The following is an 18,074-nucleotide window of genomic DNA, read 5'->3' as shown; positions in this document are numbered from 1 at the left end:
ATGCTACGGGACGCGCACGAACACGCGACGCACCATGGTCTCGTGGTCGAATGTGCTAACGCATCACATGGCAACGGAGCAGCGCGTGCGCTCTAGAGCCGCTGCGCTGGAGAGAGCAGCCCACTTCCAGTGCGAGCAGCCCCACCTCGTTCGCGAACAAAGCCGGAGGCACTTGCACTGCAGGTTGCTCCTCGTAAAAAAACAACATGGGTCTTAGTACTTTTCCGCGGGGACGACGATGGAGTAGTACGTGTCTTGGGCCGCCGTGTAGCCGTGGCAGAGCGCCCAGATGGACACGGACGGCACGACGACCGCGAGCGCGCAGATGACGAGGATCCGGAGGATGAAGCGCGTCTCGTCGTCGTCGTCGTCGTCCCGCGACCGCGGGAGCGACGGCGCAGCGCTCGGCGGCGGCGTCGTCACGGCGAAGGACGCCGTCGCGTTCGCGAGCGCCGCGAGCGTCAGGTTGACGTCGACGGTGCAGTTCGCGAGCGCGGTCGCGCCGAGCGCCGCCGCCTCGCGCCGGAGCGTCGCGGCGAAGAGGCCCGACGCCACGGCGGCGGCGAGGCTCGCCGCCGCGTCCTCGAGGAGCGCCTCCGCGGCGGCCGCGACGAGCGTCGCGTTGTCCTCGTAGGCGACGCCGCGGAAGCCGACGGACGCGCGCGCCGTCGCGTTCGCGCTCAAGCGCCGCCGTCGGCTCGCGGCGACGTCCTCGACGGCGTCGAGCGCCGGGGCGCAGGCGAGGAGGGCGTTGCCGATGGCCGCCGTCGCCGCGTCGTCGACCGCGGCCGGCGCGACGCCGACGAGGCCGACGGCGGAGGAGAACGAGAGCTTGCCGCGCGCGAGCGACGGCGCGGGCGTCGGGAAGGAGGACGGCGCCGTGGGCACGTGCGTCGACGGCATCGACGTCGGCGCCGGGCTCGGCATGGGCGTCGGCGCGCCGGACGGCGCCGCCGTCGGGCCCGGCTGCTCGCGGTAGACGCAGTAGAACTCGTAGCTCGCGTTCGCGATGACGAGGCCGTCGGTGTAGGCCCGCGCCGCGACGTAGTCGTCCCAGCCGAAGCCGTCGCTGAGCGTGTTCGCGTCGACGTTGAGCGCCGGGAGCGAGCCGTAGAGCAGGCCGTCGCCGCGCTCGCGGAAGTGGCCGTCGCCGATCGCGCGCCCGTAGTCCATGGTGCAGTTGCAGGCCGTCGGCCCCGGCGTCGGCGACGGCGTCGGCGCGATCGTCGGCGAGGTCGTGGGCGACGCGGACGGGCTCGTCGTCGGCGCGGGCGTCGGCGCGACCGTCGGCGGCGCGCTCGGGCGCGCGGTCGTCGGCGCGCGCGTCGGGTAGGGCGTCGACGAGGGCTGCGGGGACGGCGGCGCCGTGGGGACGGACGTGGGCACGGCCGTCGGCGCGCCGCTCGGATGCAGCGTCATGTACGTGGGCTCGGACGTCGGCGGCGGCGACGGCCTCGCGCTCAGCGACGGCTCGAGGCTCGGGTGCGCCGTCATGTAGCTCGGCTCGGCCGTCGGGCAGGACGTGGGCACGGCCGTCGGCGCGTAGCCCGGGCAGGGCGTCGCGCGGAAGCGGCAGCAGGCCTCGACCGTCGCGTGCTGGAGGTCGACCTCGCCCCAGGTCTTGACGCGCTCCGCGCTCGGCTCGCCGGGGCCCGTGATCCACGCGAAGCTCGGGCAGATCATGGACGGCGCGGACGTCGGGACCGAGGTCGGCATGCCCGTCGGGCGCGACGTCGGCGCGGGCGTCGGCGGCGTCGACGGCGCGAACGACGGCGGCGCCGTGGGGACGGACGTGGGCACGGCCGTCGGCACGCCGCTTGGATGCTCCGTCATGTAGGTCGGTTCGGACGTCGGGGGCGACGTCGGCGATCCCGTCGGCACCGAGGTCGGCGCGGACGAGGGCACGGACGTCGGTCCGTCCGTGTGGTACGACGGCGCGAGCGTCGGACCCCACGACGGCGCCGACGACGGCGCGCTCGTGGGCGGCGCCGTGGGCACGGACGTGGGCGCGGAGGTCGGCACGCCCGACGGGCTCATGGTGTCGTAGGTCGGAAAGAGGGTCGGCGGGCTCGTCGGCGGCGACGTCGGCGCGCTCGTGGGGACGGCCGTCGGGACGCTGGACGGTTTCGAGGTGGGGTGGCTCGACGGAGACGTCGACGGCGCGTACGAGGGCGAGGACGTCGGAACCCGCGACGGCGTCGCCGACGGGACGGACGTGGGCTCGGCCGTCGGCACGCCGGACGGCCGCGCCGTCGTCGGGGCGGCCGTCGTCGGCGCGGGGCTCGGCGCTTGCGAGGGCGGCGCCGTGGGGACGCTCGTCGGGACCCCGCTGGGCACGTGCGACGGCGCGCTCGTGGGAACGCCGGACGGGTAGGGCGTGAGGCTCGGCTTGGGCGTCGGCGCGGGCGTCGGCGTCGCCGAGGGCGCGGGCGTCGTCGGCGACGGCGTCGGCGGGATCGTCGGCGACGGCGTCGGCGGCGCGGACTCGGAGAAGTCGAAGAGGACGTAGACGCAGCCGCAGGCGTCCGATATGATGGACTTGCAGTCGCCGATGGTCGGCGCGGGCGTCGGCGACGTCGAGGGCGCGGGCGTCGGCGTCGTCGACGGCGACGGCGTCGGCGCGATCGTCGGGCTCGTGCTCGGGCTCGGCGTCGGCGCGATCGTCGGCGACGCCGTCGGCGACGCCGTCGGCGACACCGTCGGGCTGAGCGACGGCGACGGCGTCGGGTCGTGCGTCGACGTCGGGGAGGGCGTCGGCGAGATCGTCGGGGACGCGGTCGGCGCCGGCGAGACGCTCGGGGACGGCGTCGGCGCGATCGTCGGGCCCGCCGTCGGGGACGCGGTCGGCGAGACCGTCGGGGATCGCGTCGGGCTCGTCGTGGGGCTCGCCGTCGGGCTGACCGTGGGAGACGTCGTGGGAGACGCCGTGGGGCTCACCGTCGGGCTCGTCGAGGGAGAGACCGTGGGCTCGGGCGTGGGCCGCGTCGTCGGCGACGGCGTCGGCGCGAGCGTCGGCGACGCGGTCGGCCCGAAGGTCGCCGTGGGCCCCGGCGTGGATGGACCAGGCGTGGGAGCGACGGTCGGCGCCGTCGAGGGCGACGGCGTGGGCGCGGGCGTCGGCGCCGCGGACGGCGCGGGCGTCGGCGTCGTCGACGGCGCGGGCGACGGCGCGGGCGACGGGGCCGGCGACGGCGCCGGCGACGTCGACGGGCACGCCGTGGGAGCAGACGTGGGCGTGAACGTCGGCACGGCCGTCGGCGGCGTCGTCGGCGCGGACGTCGGGACCTACGACTTTTGGCTCCGCGCCGCGAAATCTCTCGTCGTCGCGGGACGCCGGTGGCGACGTTCGTGGGAGCCGCCGTCGGGGCCGCCGACGGCGCGAAGGTGGGCGCGGGCGTCGGGCAGCCCGTCGGGTCCGCCGTGGGCACCGACGTCGGCTCGAAGGTGGGCGCGGCCGTCGGACGATTCGTCGGATCGGCGGTGGGCACGGCCGTCGGCTCGGGCGTCGGGAGGAAGGTCTCGCTCGGCACCGGCGTCGGCAGGGACGTCGGCGTGCTCGTCGGGACGGCGCTCGGCACGCCCGACGGCGAGTGCGAGCAGGCGTTGGCGTCGTAGACGTAGCAGCAGGAGGCTGCCAGGGCGTCCCACTCGAAGCCCAGCGAGGCGCCGGTGTAGACGCCGCCGTTGGCGTAGCCGGCGCAGGTGCCGTGGTCGTAGGCGGCGGCGGCGCCCAGCAGCAGCGCCGCGGCGAACGCGCGGCGCATTGCCTGCTACATCATGTCCGAAGCCTAGACCACACTGTGAGTGGAATGGTCATCGGTTTCTCGGGTTGGCCTTGCAGACCTCAACGTGTACGAGCGCCGTACTTCCGCGCGCGTACGAGCGCGTCCCCGCCGAAGCGCCGCGCCGTCGTCGTTACGCGGCGTCGTCGCCCGGGTGGACCCGGGCGCCGACGCGCTTGTCGCGCGCCGCGCGCTTCTCCTTGGCGTTCGCGGGCCGGACCGTGTCGCCGCGTCTGTTGTAGAGCGTCGGCTTCAGGCCGAGGATGACCGTGTAGAGCAGGGGCAGCTTGAGGATGAACCAGGGGAAGGACAGCACGCCGTAGAGGGCCTTGATGTGGAAGAGCTGCGCGTCCTGGACCCAGCCCGGCTTGTCCGCGTCCGCGTAGACCTGGAGCCCGAGGCCGAGGCAGACCGCGAAGACGAGGAGGTCGTAGTACATGAGGTTCCAGACCCGCCCGCCCTTGCGCGCGAGGTCCGGGTCCGACTTGAGGGGCACGTACAGGCGCCCGCCCTTGACCTCGGAGCAGGGCAGCATGAGGAGCGCGAGCCAGCAGAGGCCGCCCTTGACCAAAAAGAAGAGGAGCTCCACCCGAAAATTCGGGTGGTTGCCCGGCGCCTCGTCGCCCGTGCAGTTCGGGATGCACGTCGTGTAGAGGATGGACCCGACCATCATCGCCTGGACGCCGCCGGAGATGAACTGCGCGGCCTTGAAGGAGACGACGAAGTCGACGAGCTGGTACTCGTCGCGCCGGTCCTTGCAGAGGAGCACGAACGCCCACCAGCAGACGTGGACGCCGTAGAGCGGGAACGACCCGAGGCCCACCGTGAAAAGCCACCACCAGGGGTCCCGCAGCTTCGCCCAGATCGTCTTGTCGTGGGGGAACATGTGGTAGAGCACGAACGCGCGGAGGAACGCGAAGACGTTCGGGCAGCACGGCGGCGGCGGCGCCGTCATGAGGTCGTCGTCCTCGACGGCCTTGCGGAACTTGTTCGCCAGGGTTTCTAAGATCACCCCCTTGAGCTCGGGCAGGGCGCTGTCCACGAAGGCGACGGCGGCGTACGCGACGGGCGCGGGCATGTCCGGGTCGACCAGAGCGTCCTTGGCCTTGACGCCGACCTTGGCCACGGCGGCGTCGACGCCCGCGGTGACGATGTCGACGGCCCGGCCCCGAGCGGCCTCCTCGAGGTCCGCGACCTTCTCCCGGGCGGCGTCGGCGGCCTTGCCGGCGTAGGCCGACGCCTGCGCCTTGGCGCCGGCGGCCGCGCCCTTGGCGGCCCCGACGCGCTCCTCGCCCGCGACGGCGACGCAGCCCTGCTCGGCCGTCGTCGCGGCGCTCTTCGCGGCCTGGGCCGCCGTGGCGCCGGCCTGGGCGGCGAGCGGCGCCGCGTCCGCGTAGGCCGTCTTGGCCTTGTCGGCGGCCTCGTTGCACGCCGTCTGGGCCTTGGTCGCCATCTCCGCGGCCTTTTCCTTGGCCTTGCCGTACATCGTTGCGCGCAATGCCGAGGACGCACGCGGGCGTTCGGAGGCTGCCCACAAACCGGCAGCGCCGAGAAGCGCGCAACGAGAGTTAATCCACGTATTAAGGACAAAGTCAAAATTTTACCTAACAAGAAAATGACTGTTTTGCCAAAAAACGTTTGTTTTTCGGTTGTTTTTTAACAAGAATTCGGGCGTAGACGCAAATTTTATAAGGATTTTTTTACACCAACGTCCTTTTTAAAAATTTACATTTTAACAACCACTTTTTAATGATTTTTTAGCGAGTTTCCTAAAATTTTAAAAATTTAACCACTTTTGGTGAAGTAATGTTGACCTTCAAAAATCGCGGTCAGTTTTATATCAGGTTTGGTTAAATATTATTTGGTCTTTTATAAGGTTTTGTGATGGTCACAAACCTAAAACATAAAAAAAAACCTACCTAATAGGACTAAAACAGGAAATGACACTTCAACATCTGTTTTTTGGAAAGTCCGGGACAAATTCCCTAATAAAAACTTCCCCATCAGAATTACTATGATTTCCTCCTGGGCAATGACACCTCCATCCGGCAGGAATCAGCATGCACTCTGGCACGACTTATAATAGCAACTCACCTTCCAGGCCTCTTGTCGCTGAAACATATTATACGTTTGGGGGGTCATTTTTTAACATTTTTTTACCTTTTTTTGAAAAAAACCTTTTTTTTCGTTTCTTTTTTTTAGGTTTTTTTCTTTTACCTATCATCCATCGCCCAGATATATATCTCCACAGGAATATATTCTTCTTCCCAATTTTCGTCGTAGCTTCCATGACACATCCTCCAATCTACATCTGGTTGACTTTCTTCAAAATTGAATAAATCTATATCATGATTCAAGATTGCAAGTAGCTTACAAATTTCATAGTATAGGCTTAATTCTGGAAAAGTATATCCTTCAACACACGTTTCATCGTATAGCCATTGTAAACGGTGATTGTCATATCTCTTTCTCAAATCGCGATATGCCATTCTCATTAGACGGCCACGGTTCCTTAGAATGTCAGGCCAACGAAATTTAGCAATGAGCCGTTGGAAAATCGCTCTATGCAAAATCATAGTTTTGATGTTTTTTATTTTAATTTGTTTTTCACATTCTTTTATGAGAGTCTCTGGTTTCATAACATTAGATTTGATCTTGAACTCATCCAAAAGATTTAAAACAGCTGTGTATTTAATACTGCACGTTCTTTCGAGAATCTTTTTAAATCCCACTAAACGATGCAAAGCATCATCATCCCCAAATTCTTCTTGGCTCTGCCTAACGATATTTGTAGGAGAAATGTATCCATTTGATAATGGCGTATTTTCGTCATTTTCGTCATACGTATAGATAATTCTTTCTTGCCTTTTTCTCAGAACATAGTTCAGTTCGTTATAAATCATTTCTCCGAGGCAAAGGTCATATGCATCTTTGTATGTGTTATCGAACTCGTATATTTTTTGTTTGATTGAATCAGGCAAGAGTTTGCTAAAACGGTCCATGACCGTCTTTCAACTGTGTTGCTAGCCCGTAAAGTCTAGCTTCGCTTTATTGCCCGTGTAAAACGCAATCTATAAGAGAAAGCGTAAATCAATGGGGGCAACCTATTATATATATACGTTTTGAGGGGTCATTTTTTAACATTTTTTACCTTTTTTAAAAATTTTAGAAAAAAAAATAAATTTATTCCGAGAATACTTATAGAATATACAAAATACAAATCATACCCTTATAAATACATAAAAAACCTACATATAGGACTAAAACAGGAAATGACACTTCAACATCCGTTTTTTGGCGCTTTGGAAAGCAGAGCAGTGTTCCTCGACAACATAACGTCTCCCACATTCGATTACTTTCCCATCAGAATTACTATGATTTCCTCCTGGGCAATGACCCCTCCATCCGGCAGGAATCAGCATGCACTCTGGCACGTCTAGCAACCTCACCCTCCTGGCATCTTGTCGCTGAAACATATTATACGTTTGGGGGGGTCATTTTTTAACATTTTTTACCTTTTTTAAAAATTTTAGAAAAAAAATATATGGTTACAAGAATACTTATACAAAATACAAATCATACCCTTATAAAGGCATAAAAAACCTACATATAGGAAACACATTGGTTTTTTTGGAAAGCAGAGCAGTGTTCCTTGACAACATAACGTCTCCCACATTCGAATACTTTCCCATCAGAATTACTATGATTTCCTCCTGGGCAATGACCCCTCCATCCGGCAGGAATCAGCATGCACTCTGGCACGTCTAGCAACCTCACCCTCCTGGCATCTTGTCGCTGAAACATATTATACGTTTGGGGGGGTCATTTTTTAACATTTTTTACCTTTTTTTGAAAATGACATTATCCAGAAACGGTCGGGCTTTAGCCGTGAATACAGCGGGGAAATACACACAAATTATTTAAAAAACCTACATAATAGGACTAAAACAGGAAATGACACTTCAACATCTGTTTTTTTATAAAGTCTGGAGTAAATCCCCATAATAATAAACTTTATCATCAGAATTACTATTATTTCATTCCGGGCAATGACACCTAACTGGTAGTCCAGCAGGAATCAGCACGCACTATGACGCGACTAGCAACTCACCTTCCCGGCATCTTGTCGCTGAAACATATTATACGTTTGGGGGGTCATTTTTTAACATTTTTTACCTTTTTTTGAAAAAACCTTTGTGTTGGTTCTTTTTTTTATTTTTTTAGGTTTGTGAATCCTCCTTGTTGAGGATTCAGGGCGAATCGCCTGTTAGGCGTTAGACTTGTTCGCTGCCTTTAAAGCATCTTGATATTTTTAGATTTATCACAGCGATCTAAAAGTCGTATCATCTCTTTAATTTTAAATTTCAAAAAACGAAGAAGGAAATATACGCTTGTTTTTCAACATTTTTACCATCTTTATTGTATAAGGATATAAACATACATTCCCTTATTGAGAAAGGGTCGGGCTTTAGCCGTGAAAACAGCGTGGAAATACCATTGAGGTTTTTTGAAATACTTTTAAATTCCATAATTTCAGTTTTTTATTAGGTAATATTGATACTATACCTTATAAGACACATCCAAATCAACACTATCTACCTTATAAATCACGTTTTTTAAAACTTTTTTAAAAAATTTTAGAAAAAAAATAAATTTAATTACAAGATATAGAATAGAATATACCAAATACAAATCATTCCCTTTTCCAGAAAGGGTCGCGCTTTAGCGGTGAATACAGCGTAGAAATATACAAAATAACACACCATCCCTTATACAGATGGTCTCACAAATTTTAATATCATCTCATAAAATAACCAGTGTTGTTTTATTATTAACTTCTGGTTGGATATGAACAAAATTTGGTCAGTTTTCAAGCCATTTCCCGCAACGAGTTGTATACGGCATCGTTGACGGCAACTGTGAAGATCACGGCCGGCTTGGAATAGCGATGCCAATTCTCGATCCATCAGGCCGTGACATCCTCGCCCGCTGCCGTTCTTGCGCCGGGCTAAACAGCCGCAAACCACCCCCTCATCATCGCCAAACACACCATGTCGGGCCCCATCAAGTACGGCACCCAGTTCGCGCGCCTCCTCAGCTCCGTGCAGCGCCCCGCGACGCAGTCGATGCAGCGCGTCGGCGGCGCGTCGCTCGAGACGCAGGCGAGCGCCACGGAGCCCCTCGTGACCGCCGCCGCGGGCGCCCGCGAGGCCATGCTCTTCTCCGTCATCCCGAAGATGACCGCGCCGTGCCGCTGCGTCGGCCGCTGCACGTGCCGCGGGCCGCCGATCTTCCCGGGATCGGTCGCGCTCGTGCCGCCGCGCGAGCCCCTGAGCGACGTCCTCTTCGAGAGCGCCGAGGCGGCCCTCGCCTCCATCCAGGCCGAGCAGACCGAGCGCCGCGCGCGACGAAAGGAGCTCGCGGAGCGCCGAGCGTGCGCTTAGAAGTGCGCGTAGCGCCGCGCGGGTAATCGTTTTGGTATACACAAGTTAGACTGCACAATGACGCACCGCGTCAGGGCCCGCGAGCGAGCCAGGCGAGGTCGGCCTCGTCGAGGTCGAGCGCGAGGGCCTTGACGTTGGAGCGGAGGTGGGCCGCGGTCGTCGTCGCGACGCAGACGTGGGCCGGGTACGTTTGATACCACTAACGAATCCTAGAGGCCACTGTCAGTGCGCATCGGTAATTTTAGGCGACGGTCATACCCCCGGTCGAGCGTCGTCGCAGCCGGGCTTGCGGTACAGGTAGCCTTCCCAGTGCTGGGTGATGACGTAGTATTCGGGCCGCCGGTCCTTCTCGAAGCACCTCCCGGCCGGCGAGGCGAGAAATGCATTCACGGCCTGGAGCGGGGAGCCGAGGCGCGTGTCCTGGACGAGCAGGTACTGGCCCGGCGTCACGAAGCGCGCGTAGGCCTTGACGTTCGCGGAGACGACGGGGAGCAGGTGGTTCGAGTCCTCGATGACGAAGACCCGCGTCGCCCGGGCCGCGAAGGCGTCCGCGACGGCGAGCCCCTCGGGCGAATCGGGCGCGGCGTTGACGTAGTGGATGACGTCCGTCTCGCGCCAGACGCGCGACCGCGACGCGTGGACGCAGTCGGCGCCGCAGACGACGCGGGTGTGGTGGTGGTTCCACTCGAGGAGCGGCGTGCCCGTTAGCTTGCCATCCGCCGGGTCGAAGGTCAGGAGCTTGGCGTCCGGGTTGTACTCGTGCATGACGTGGCCGAAGAACGCCGCGGAGCCGCCGCCGGACGTGCCGAGCTCGATGACGAGGTCCGGCTGCAAGCGCCAGAGCAGGTCCGCGATGACGAACGCGTCGGACGGATCTTGCTGGAGCTGGACGCCGAGCCACCGCGTCGTGCTGAACGTCTGGGTCTTCTGGAAGTAGGCCTCGTAGGCCTTCGCGAGCGCGTCGAACGTCGTGTCCGCGACGTCGAACCGGCCGAAGTTGATGACCGACGAGCGCGTCGGTTTGGCGCACGGCGCGTCCGGGTCCATGATCGACTTCAACGCGCACTGATTCTCCAAGGTTTTGAGCGTGCGCGCCCGCCACCGCGTCAGGCCCGCGAGGCCCTCGCCCCCGGCCTTCTGGCCGTCCTGCGTGAACGCGCGGCGGTGCGCCGCGGCGCCGTCGTCGACGAGTTTCGCCGACCGACGGAGGAGCGCCTCGCACGCGCTCGCGTCCGCGGCCGACGCGCAGAGCGTCGCGACGGTATCTTCGTTGTCGTCCGTCAGGCGACGCCGTACCGACGCGACGTCGCGGTCGACCGGCCGAAGCGATCCCGACGACGACGCGACGACTCCAATCACGATGCCCACGAACAGGCCCAGGAGGGTGCCGAGGGGGAAAGACCGCTTTGCTTCGTCCATGCTTGAAGAGGTGCCAACCCGGTACCCGCTTTTGACTCGACGGAGGGACTGCTCACCAGGATTTTGTGGGGCTTATCCAGGGGGGTTCGTGGGGTACCTTGGCGAGCCGAGCCAGGTTGCGGCCGGAGGCCGCCCCCTAGCCGTCGCAGCGGAGGTTGGTCGTGAGGGTGGCGAGGGCGGCGCGGTCCGCGAGGCGGCGCGCGTCGTCTTCGAGTCGGTGGGAGAGGGCGCGGGCCTTGGACGTCCAGGTGCCGGATTTTTGTGGCTTTGTCCGAGAGGACTTGCGATGGCAGCGCTTTGCACGCGTGTTTGCGACCCATGATGCAATGAACTAGATTTTAAAACGCCGCCATGGCCTTGGTCGCGGTCCGCGCGAGCCCCGCGCAGTGGCCGTCGTCGCCGTCGTGGGAGGGCCACGCGTTGTGGCTCCACCAGGGGAAGCCCTTGAAGCGGTCGAACTGGAGCGCGTTCTTCGCGTAGCAGCGCGCCTTCGAGTCCGTCGTGATGCGGAGGTTCGGCTTCAGCGCCTTGGACGCGTCCCAGGGCCCCGTGACCCAGTTCTCGAAGCGCACGAGCTCGCGGCGCGCGCACTTGCCCTTGGCCCAGGGCGTCGGCGCGCGCTTGAAGCACGCCGGGTCGCAGAGGCCGAGCCGCGCGCAGAGCTGCTCGTAGACCTTCATCGTCAGCAGCTCCCGCTCCACGTAGACGCGGATCGCGACCTGCACGGGCTCGTCGTTGCGGCTCGTCAGCTCCGCGCTCGGGTCGCCGATGGCCGCCGCGCGGCCCGCGGACTCGGCGAGCGCCCCGACGAGCGCCACGGAGCCCCTCGTGACCGCCGCCGCGGGCGCCCGCGAGGCCATGCTCTTCTCCGTCATCCCGAAGATGACCGCGCCGTGCCGCTGCGTTGGCCGCTGCACGTGCCGCGGGCCGCCGATCTTCCCGGGCTCCGTCGCGCTCGTGCCGCCACGCGAGCCCCTGAGCGACGTCCTCTTCGAGAGCGCCGAGGCGGCCCTCGCCTCCATCCAGGCCGAGCAGACCGAGCGCCGCGCGCGACGAAAGGAGCTCGCGGAGCGCCGCGCGTGCGCCGCTTAGCGAACTCGTAGCGCCGCGCGGGTAATCGTTTTGGTATACGCACGCAAGTTAGACTGTACAATGACGCACGGCGTCAGGGCCCGTGAGCGAGCCAGGCGAGGTCGGCCTCGTCGAGGTCGAGCGCGAGGGCCTTGACGTTGGAGCGGAGGTGGGCCGCGGTCGTCGTCGCGACGCAGACGTGGGCCGGGTACGCTTGCTTGGCGCACCAGGCGACGGCGACGTGCTCCGGCCCGAGCCCCCGGGCCGCGCCGAAGGCCGCGGCGCGGTCGCGGCGGTCGAAGTTGTCGTCCGTGAGGTAGGCCGACCGGAGCCGCGCGTCGCGCCACGCGCCCATGTCTCCGCCCGCGCGGAACGCGTCCGGGGGCGCGTCGCCGCGGGGCGCGTCGCCGCGGTCCCAGCGCCCGGCGAGGAATCCCTTGGCGAGCACCTCCCAGGCGAGCACGGGCACGTCGGGGTGGCTCGCGTACCACGCGCGGTCCGCGTCCGTCATGTACTCCGTGCCCGGCCAGGGCGCGTGGCGCGGCGCCGCGAGCGAGTCCTGGACCGACGAGCACGTCGGGCCCACGAGGCCCTCGGCGTGGGCGACGGCGCGGGCCTCGGCGACGCGCGGCGTCGCCCAGTTGGACACGCCCCAGGCCCGCGGGCCGTCGCCCGAGGCGAGGAGCTCGTTCATGGACCGGACGATCTCCGCGACGGGCCGAGAGGGGTCGTCGCGGTGCAGCAGGTAGAGGTCGACGCGGCCGAGCTTGGCCAGCGACGCGTCGAGCTCCGCGCGGAGGTCGCGGTACGCGAGCCGCGGCGCCCAGGACGTGTCCGGCGCGCCGCAGCCGCCCTTGGTGACGACGACGGCGCCGGCCCTCGCGGCCGCGGGGGCCGCGTCGCGGAGCCAGGCGCCCAAAATCTCCTCGCAGCGGCCGCCGCCGTAGACGGCGGCGCAGTCGAAGGACGTGATGCCGAGGTGCCACGCCTCGGTGAGGAGCGCGAAGGGGTCCTCGGTCTCGTGGAGCCGGAGCGTGCCGAAGACGAGGGGCGACAGCGTCGGGGCACCGATCGACGGCGCGTCGGCGAGGACGAGGCCCGAGGACCTGCGCGCGCGGCGGTCGCGGACGGACGGAGAAGAAAACATCGCGACGCGGCCGCGCGCTCGTCGCGGAACGAGGACCTGCGCGCGCGGCGGTCGCGGACGGACGGAGAAGAAAACATCGCGACGCGGCCGCGCGATCGTCGCGGAACTTGAGGGGCGCCGCGAGACGCTTCAGGTTCGGGTTTCGCTGGCCCGCGAGGATGGCCGACACGGACGGGGACATGAGGAGCGCCAGCGTGGTGGGGACCGTGACCTAGGGCGGCGTGGCGAAGGGTTTTCAGTCGTGCACGGGTTTTGCGCACTCGGTCACGTCTCGAATACGCACCATGCCTGTCGCTGCAGTCGTCGTCGTCCTCGGCGTCGTCGGCCACGCGGCACTGAGAAGACGCTGCAGGATTTTTCTGTCGGCCTCTGCGGCGGGCAACGGACGCACTTACGCGCGCACCGTTTTTCAAACCATGAGTTTTTGTCGATCGATTTCGTCGATCGAAGTCTCAACTCGCCAAAAAAATTCTTTGTGGAGAAAAAACGAATCTGAGGAGTCAGGAGGAGTTCGGGATATATCGTGCGTGAAACGAGGTACAAGCTCCTCGAGGGGCGTATCAAACTCGCCCGCGGTCTCATCACCGAACCAACGCGCGCGAGAGGACTGGCATGCCTTGGCAGTTTGCACGCGTGAACATTGCGACCCATGACGCAATGAACTAGATTTTAAAACGCCGCCATGGCCTTGGTCGCGGTCCGCGCGAGCCCCGCGCAGTGGCCGTCGTCGCCGTCGTGGGAGGGCCACGCGTTGTGGCTCCACCAGGGGAAGCCCTTGAAGCGGTCGAACTGGAGCGCGTTCTTCGCGTAGCAGCGCGCCTTCGAGTCCGTCGTGATGCGGAGGTTCGGCTTCAGCGCCTTGGACGCGTCCCAGGGCCCCGTGACCCAGTTCTCGAAGCGCACGAGCTCGCGGCGCGCGCACTTGCCCTTGGCCCAGGGCGTCGGCGCGCGCTTGAAGCACGCCGGGTCGCAGAGGCCGAGCCGCGCGCAGAGCTGCTCGTAGACCTTCATCGTCAGCAGCTCCCGCTCCACGTAGACGCGGATCGCGACCTGCACGGGCTCGTCGTTGCGGCTCGTCAGCTCCGCGCTCGGGTCGCCGATGGCCGCCGCGCGGCCCGCGGACTCGGACAGCGCCGCGACGAACGCCGCGACGTCCGCGTTGAGCACGGCCGCGTCGCCGTCCGCGTCCGTGAGCGTCACGAAGGGCTTGCACTGCAGGCCCACGTAGGGCATGGCCTGCGTCGCGACGAGCACGGGGAGTCCGAAGTAGAGCGCCTCGTAGAGCACGCGCGGGTTCCGGTCCTGGTTGCTGTAGTGCACGAGGCCCGACGCCGTGGCCATGGCGCGCATCATGTCCTCGTGGGACACGCGCGCGTCGTGGATCGTCACCTTGCCGCGGAACTTGGGGTCGGCGACGAGCGCCGCGACGGCGTCGTACTCCGCCTCCTGCCCCTCCTGGCGCAGCCCGTAGAACTCGAGGTCGTAGTCCCCGAGGCTGTCGGCGTCGAGCTTGCTCAGGAAGCTCCGCTGGCCCTTGTTCGCGCGGAAGGACCCGATGTAGAGCAGCCTCTTCGCCCGCGGCCGCCGGAGCGCCTCGCGCGATCCGAGCTCGTCGAAGAGCAGGCGCTCGCGCGGCGGCAGCAGGAGCGGCTTCGGCAGCGCGTCGTCCCGCAGCACCTCGATGCGCGTGAAGCCGGACCGCAGGAAGCTGCCCTCGACGACGTCCCGCTGGAACTTGACGTCCGCGTCGACGCGCATGCCGCGGCGCCGCTCGTGGTCCTTCATCGTCTTTTTCGTGGGCACGCCGACGTCGTCGCCGCTCTCGAGCCGCAGGGGCGGCGGCACGGGCGGCCCGGCGTAGTCCGCGGGCACGTCCCCCAGGCCCGCGTAGAGGAGCGACCGCTCCCAGATGCCGCGGACCTCCGTGTGCGGGTTGAGGATGGGGAACCACGCGACCCTAGTCGGCGGGTCCGCCGTCGCGGAGATGTGGGGCCCGTGCAAAAAGGGCACGCGCGCCTTCGTGAAGGCGGCGACGGCGCAGCCCCCGACGTAGTCGTGGGGCGGGTGCGCGCCCGTCGTCGCGACGACGGGCGCGTGCGGGTAGCCGCAGTAGCTTCCGACGCAGTGGAACTGGAGCTGGCGGTCGTCGCCGCCGCCGATGACGACGAAGAGGCCCGCGGGCTTGGACAGCACGTCGCCGCAGGGCACGCGCCGCACGCGCGCGCAGTCCGCGCAGGTGCCGTCGTCGTTGCGCACGAAGACGTCGAGGCCCGTGAGCTTCGCGAGGCACTGCGCGACGCCTTCTCGCCAGTCGACGCGGCTGCCCTCGCAGAGGTTCGACTTGGACGGCGTGAAGGCCTGCACGGCGACGACGACGGACCGGTTCTGGGCCCGCAGCTTGCGCGCGTCCTCCGTGACGGGCACGCGCGAGCACTGCGCCCGCACCTTGGGGTTCTCGAGCCGCTTCGCCTTCTGCTCGCCGCCGTGGCCGCGCTCGTAGAGGTCCGCGCGCTCGCCGTAGACGCTCTTGGCGCTCACGTTCGCGCTGTACACGGCCTCGATCTTCGCCATGTGCCGCGCCGCCGCCGCGTCGCGCGCCGCGCGCGCCCGGCCCGTGTGGCCCGTGTGGCCGTGGGGCACGTGGTCGCGGCGCGGCGCCGTGGCGAGGTTCTCCAGGAACTGGTGGCTCGTCTGCTGCGGGTCGACGCGGTGGAGCGTCGCGCCGGCCGACGCCAGCAGGAGGAGCGCGAGTCGCTTCATGGCTGCTGCGCCTCACAAGACCATCGCAAAAATAATTACCACAAGCTGCGGAGGTAAACATCCCCTTCAATAACTAGTCCAACAACCCACCTTGAAGTTCGGTTCGAGATCCCTCTGGGACCCCGCAGACGTCAGTTTAGCCTTCGACGCGCCGCTTCCGCTGGCCGCGGCGGCGCCCGGGCCGCTTCGACGCCGCGGCTGGCTTCGGCGCGGCCGGCGCGCGTTCCGCGGGCGCGCCCCAGGAGTGGTCCAGGGGTATCTTGTCGTAGAGGATCTCGAGCTCGACGGGCGGCACGAGCGGCGGCGGGTAGACGTCGTTCGGCTCGAAGGCGAGGGTGTGCGCTGTGCCGGTCATCATCTTTTGGTAGTCCGGCCAGTTGGCGCGATTCACGGACATGACCCACAGCGGCGAATCGCGTCTCGGCGCGACGTCGACGCGCGCCGTCCGCGCGTAGCCGGCGCCGAGGCGCCAGGGCTCGCGCGCGCAGACGGGCCCGCGCGTCTCCGCGACGGCGCGGAGCTCGGGGCACCAGGCGAGGACGTATTCGAGGCGCGGGTCGTGGACGACGGGCCACGAGAGGATCTCGAGCGACGTCAGATGGTCCGTCTCCAGGGGCAGGAGCTGGGCGACGGGCAGGATGCGGTAGCCCCAGTTGCCGTAGTTCGCGTCGGGCGCGTGGTCCAGGAGATGCGCCTCGAACCACTCCGCGCCCCAGCGCCAGGGCACGCGGAGGTCGCGGACGAGGAACGCCGCGCAGAGCTGGCGGAGCAGGTGGGGCATGCGGCCTTCGGCCGCGAGCTGGCGCATGCCGGCGTCGACGAAGGGGTAGCCCGTCGCGCCGCGCGTCCACTTCGCGAAGAGGCCGCGCGTCGCGCCGCCGTCGTCGCGCCACGGGTGCCCGGAGCTGTCGAGCGGCCCGCGCGCCGAGAAGAGCGCGTCGCCCCATTTGACGCACGAGAAGGCGAAGAAGTCGCGGAAGCAGAGCTCGTGGAAGATCCAGTACCTATCGCGCGCGGCGGTGGCGGCGGCCGCTCGCGGCCGCGGGACGCCGCCCCGCGCGTCGACCGGTTCCTGGCGCGCCGGCGCTCGTAGGCGCGGACCTCGTCGTAGAGCTTCCGCGGCGACAGGCAGCCGTGCGCGAGGTACGGCGACAGGCGGGTCGTCGAGTTGAGCGCGTTGTCGACGCCGGGCGTCATCGAGTCCGACGACCCGACGTAGCTCCTCGCGCGCTCGTCGTCCCAGACGTAGCGCGGCCAGCGCCGCGGCCTCGCCGCCCCGCGGCCCGCCCTTCGCCGGGGCGAGGGCGACGCCCGCGCGGCAGACGGCGGCCGCGGCGAAGAGGCCCCACGCGCCGCCGCCGCGCGGCGCGGCCGCGGCCGCGTCGCGCGCGCGCCACGTCGGCTCGGGCCGCGACGGCCGGTACTTCGCGGGGCCCTTGCCGCGCTGCACGGCCTGGAGGAACGGCTTGAAGCGCTCGGGCGTCGCCGCGCCCCCGCGCGTCTCCGGCGGCAGGTCGTCGACGTGCGCGAGCGTCCAGCCCCAATGCAGGCGCAGGTCCGCGACCGCCGCGACGCGGCGCTCGACGGCGCGCTCCTCGCTGCAGAGCTCCGGCCCGTGCGCGTGCACGACGACGGCCCGCGCGTCGCCGCGGCGCGCGACCGCGGCGGCGACCGCGGCGACCGCGGCCTCCGCGGGGCCGCGGTACACGAGCAGCTCGTAGCCGCGTCGCTGCAGCGCCGCGTGGAGATCGGCCACGGACTCGGCGAGAAACGTCGCGCGCTTGCCCTCGATGCGCGCGAGGCCCGCCTCCCGCGACGGCGCCGCGCCGGCGCCGAAGCCCAGGCGCGGATCGAGCACGAGCAGATGCACGACGCTGGCGGCCTCGTGCGCGGCGAGGAGCGCCGCATGGTCGTGCAGGCGCAGGTCCGTGGGCTTGAAGAGGACCACGTGGGGGGCATCGAGGGCTGCCATCGCGTGGCCAGGTTCAGGAAGGCATGCAAACGATGACCAGCGGCCTTCAAGTTGACGCGCCCCCACTTGCGCCCCCCCTCGAACCCCGCCCACATGGTCTTAGGCCTTGGCGACCTTGGGGGGTCGCCGGGCTTCCACCATGAGGTCGTCGTCGTAGAGGTCGTCGAGGAGGAACCAGGCGCGCTCGAAGCCCGCGCGGTCCGCGGCGCCGTCGACCGCGAGCCCCGCGTCGGTCCAGCAGCCGGCGATCTCGTCGGCCGATAGGTCGTCGGGCAGGTCGCCGGCGAGGGACTGGAGGGGCGGGAGCGCCTTGAGCGCGTCGAGCGTCACCGCGCCCGTCGGCGTCATCGCCGCGGCGACGGTGAAGAGCGCGTCGACGAGCGCGGCGTCGCGGGCGCCGCGCGCCGCCGGCGCGCTCGCCGCCGGCACGTCGACGACGGACGGCATGGGCGTGAAGGGCGCGTTCGCGGCCTCGGCCG

The 18,074-nt window shown here is 65.6% G+C and overlaps 3 protein-coding genes across 3 annotated transcripts; all 3 read right to left on the bottom strand.

The window, feature by feature from the left end:
• Positions 1-213: 213 nt before the first annotated feature.
• AURANDRAFT_66010 (hypothetical protein) lies at positions 214-5,268 on the bottom strand (the record flags this gene model as incomplete). The annotated part of the gene is made up of 4 exons (XM_009041105.1): positions 214-1,824; positions 2,362-2,704; positions 3,376-3,767; positions 3,943-5,268. The coding sequence occupies 4 exons, from the start codon at positions 5,266-5,268 to the stop codon at positions 214-216; spliced, it is 3,672 nt and encodes a 1,223-aa protein (XP_009039353.1).
• Positions 5,269-11,769: 6,501 nt separating this feature from the next.
• AURANDRAFT_72102 (hypothetical protein) lies at positions 11,770-15,623 on the bottom strand (the record flags this gene model as incomplete). The annotated part of the gene is made up of 3 exons (XM_009041104.1): positions 11,770-12,063; positions 12,526-12,822; positions 13,540-15,623. The coding sequence occupies 3 exons, from the start codon at positions 15,621-15,623 to the stop codon at positions 11,811-11,813; spliced, it is 2,634 nt and encodes an 877-aa protein (XP_009039352.1).
• A 643-nt stretch (positions 15,624-16,266) lies between these two features.
• On the bottom strand, positions 16,267-16,485 carry AURANDRAFT_30135 (hypothetical protein; the record flags this gene model as incomplete). Its single annotated transcript, XM_009041103.1, has 1 exon — positions 16,267-16,485. A coding segment is annotated over one exon (219 nt), but the record flags the coding sequence as incomplete, so codon positions are not given.
• Positions 16,486-18,074: the final 1,589 nt, after the last annotated feature.

Source organism: Aureococcus anophagefferens (assembly GCF_000186865.1).
Source record: "Aureococcus anophagefferens unplaced genomic scaffold AURANscaffold_19, whole genome shotgun sequence".
Lineage (NCBI taxonomy): Eukaryota > Pelagophyceae > Pelagomonadales > Pelagomonadaceae > Aureococcus > Aureococcus anophagefferens.
Note: the sequence above shows the minus strand (reverse complement) of the source record. Positions and strands in the feature narration are given on the sequence as shown.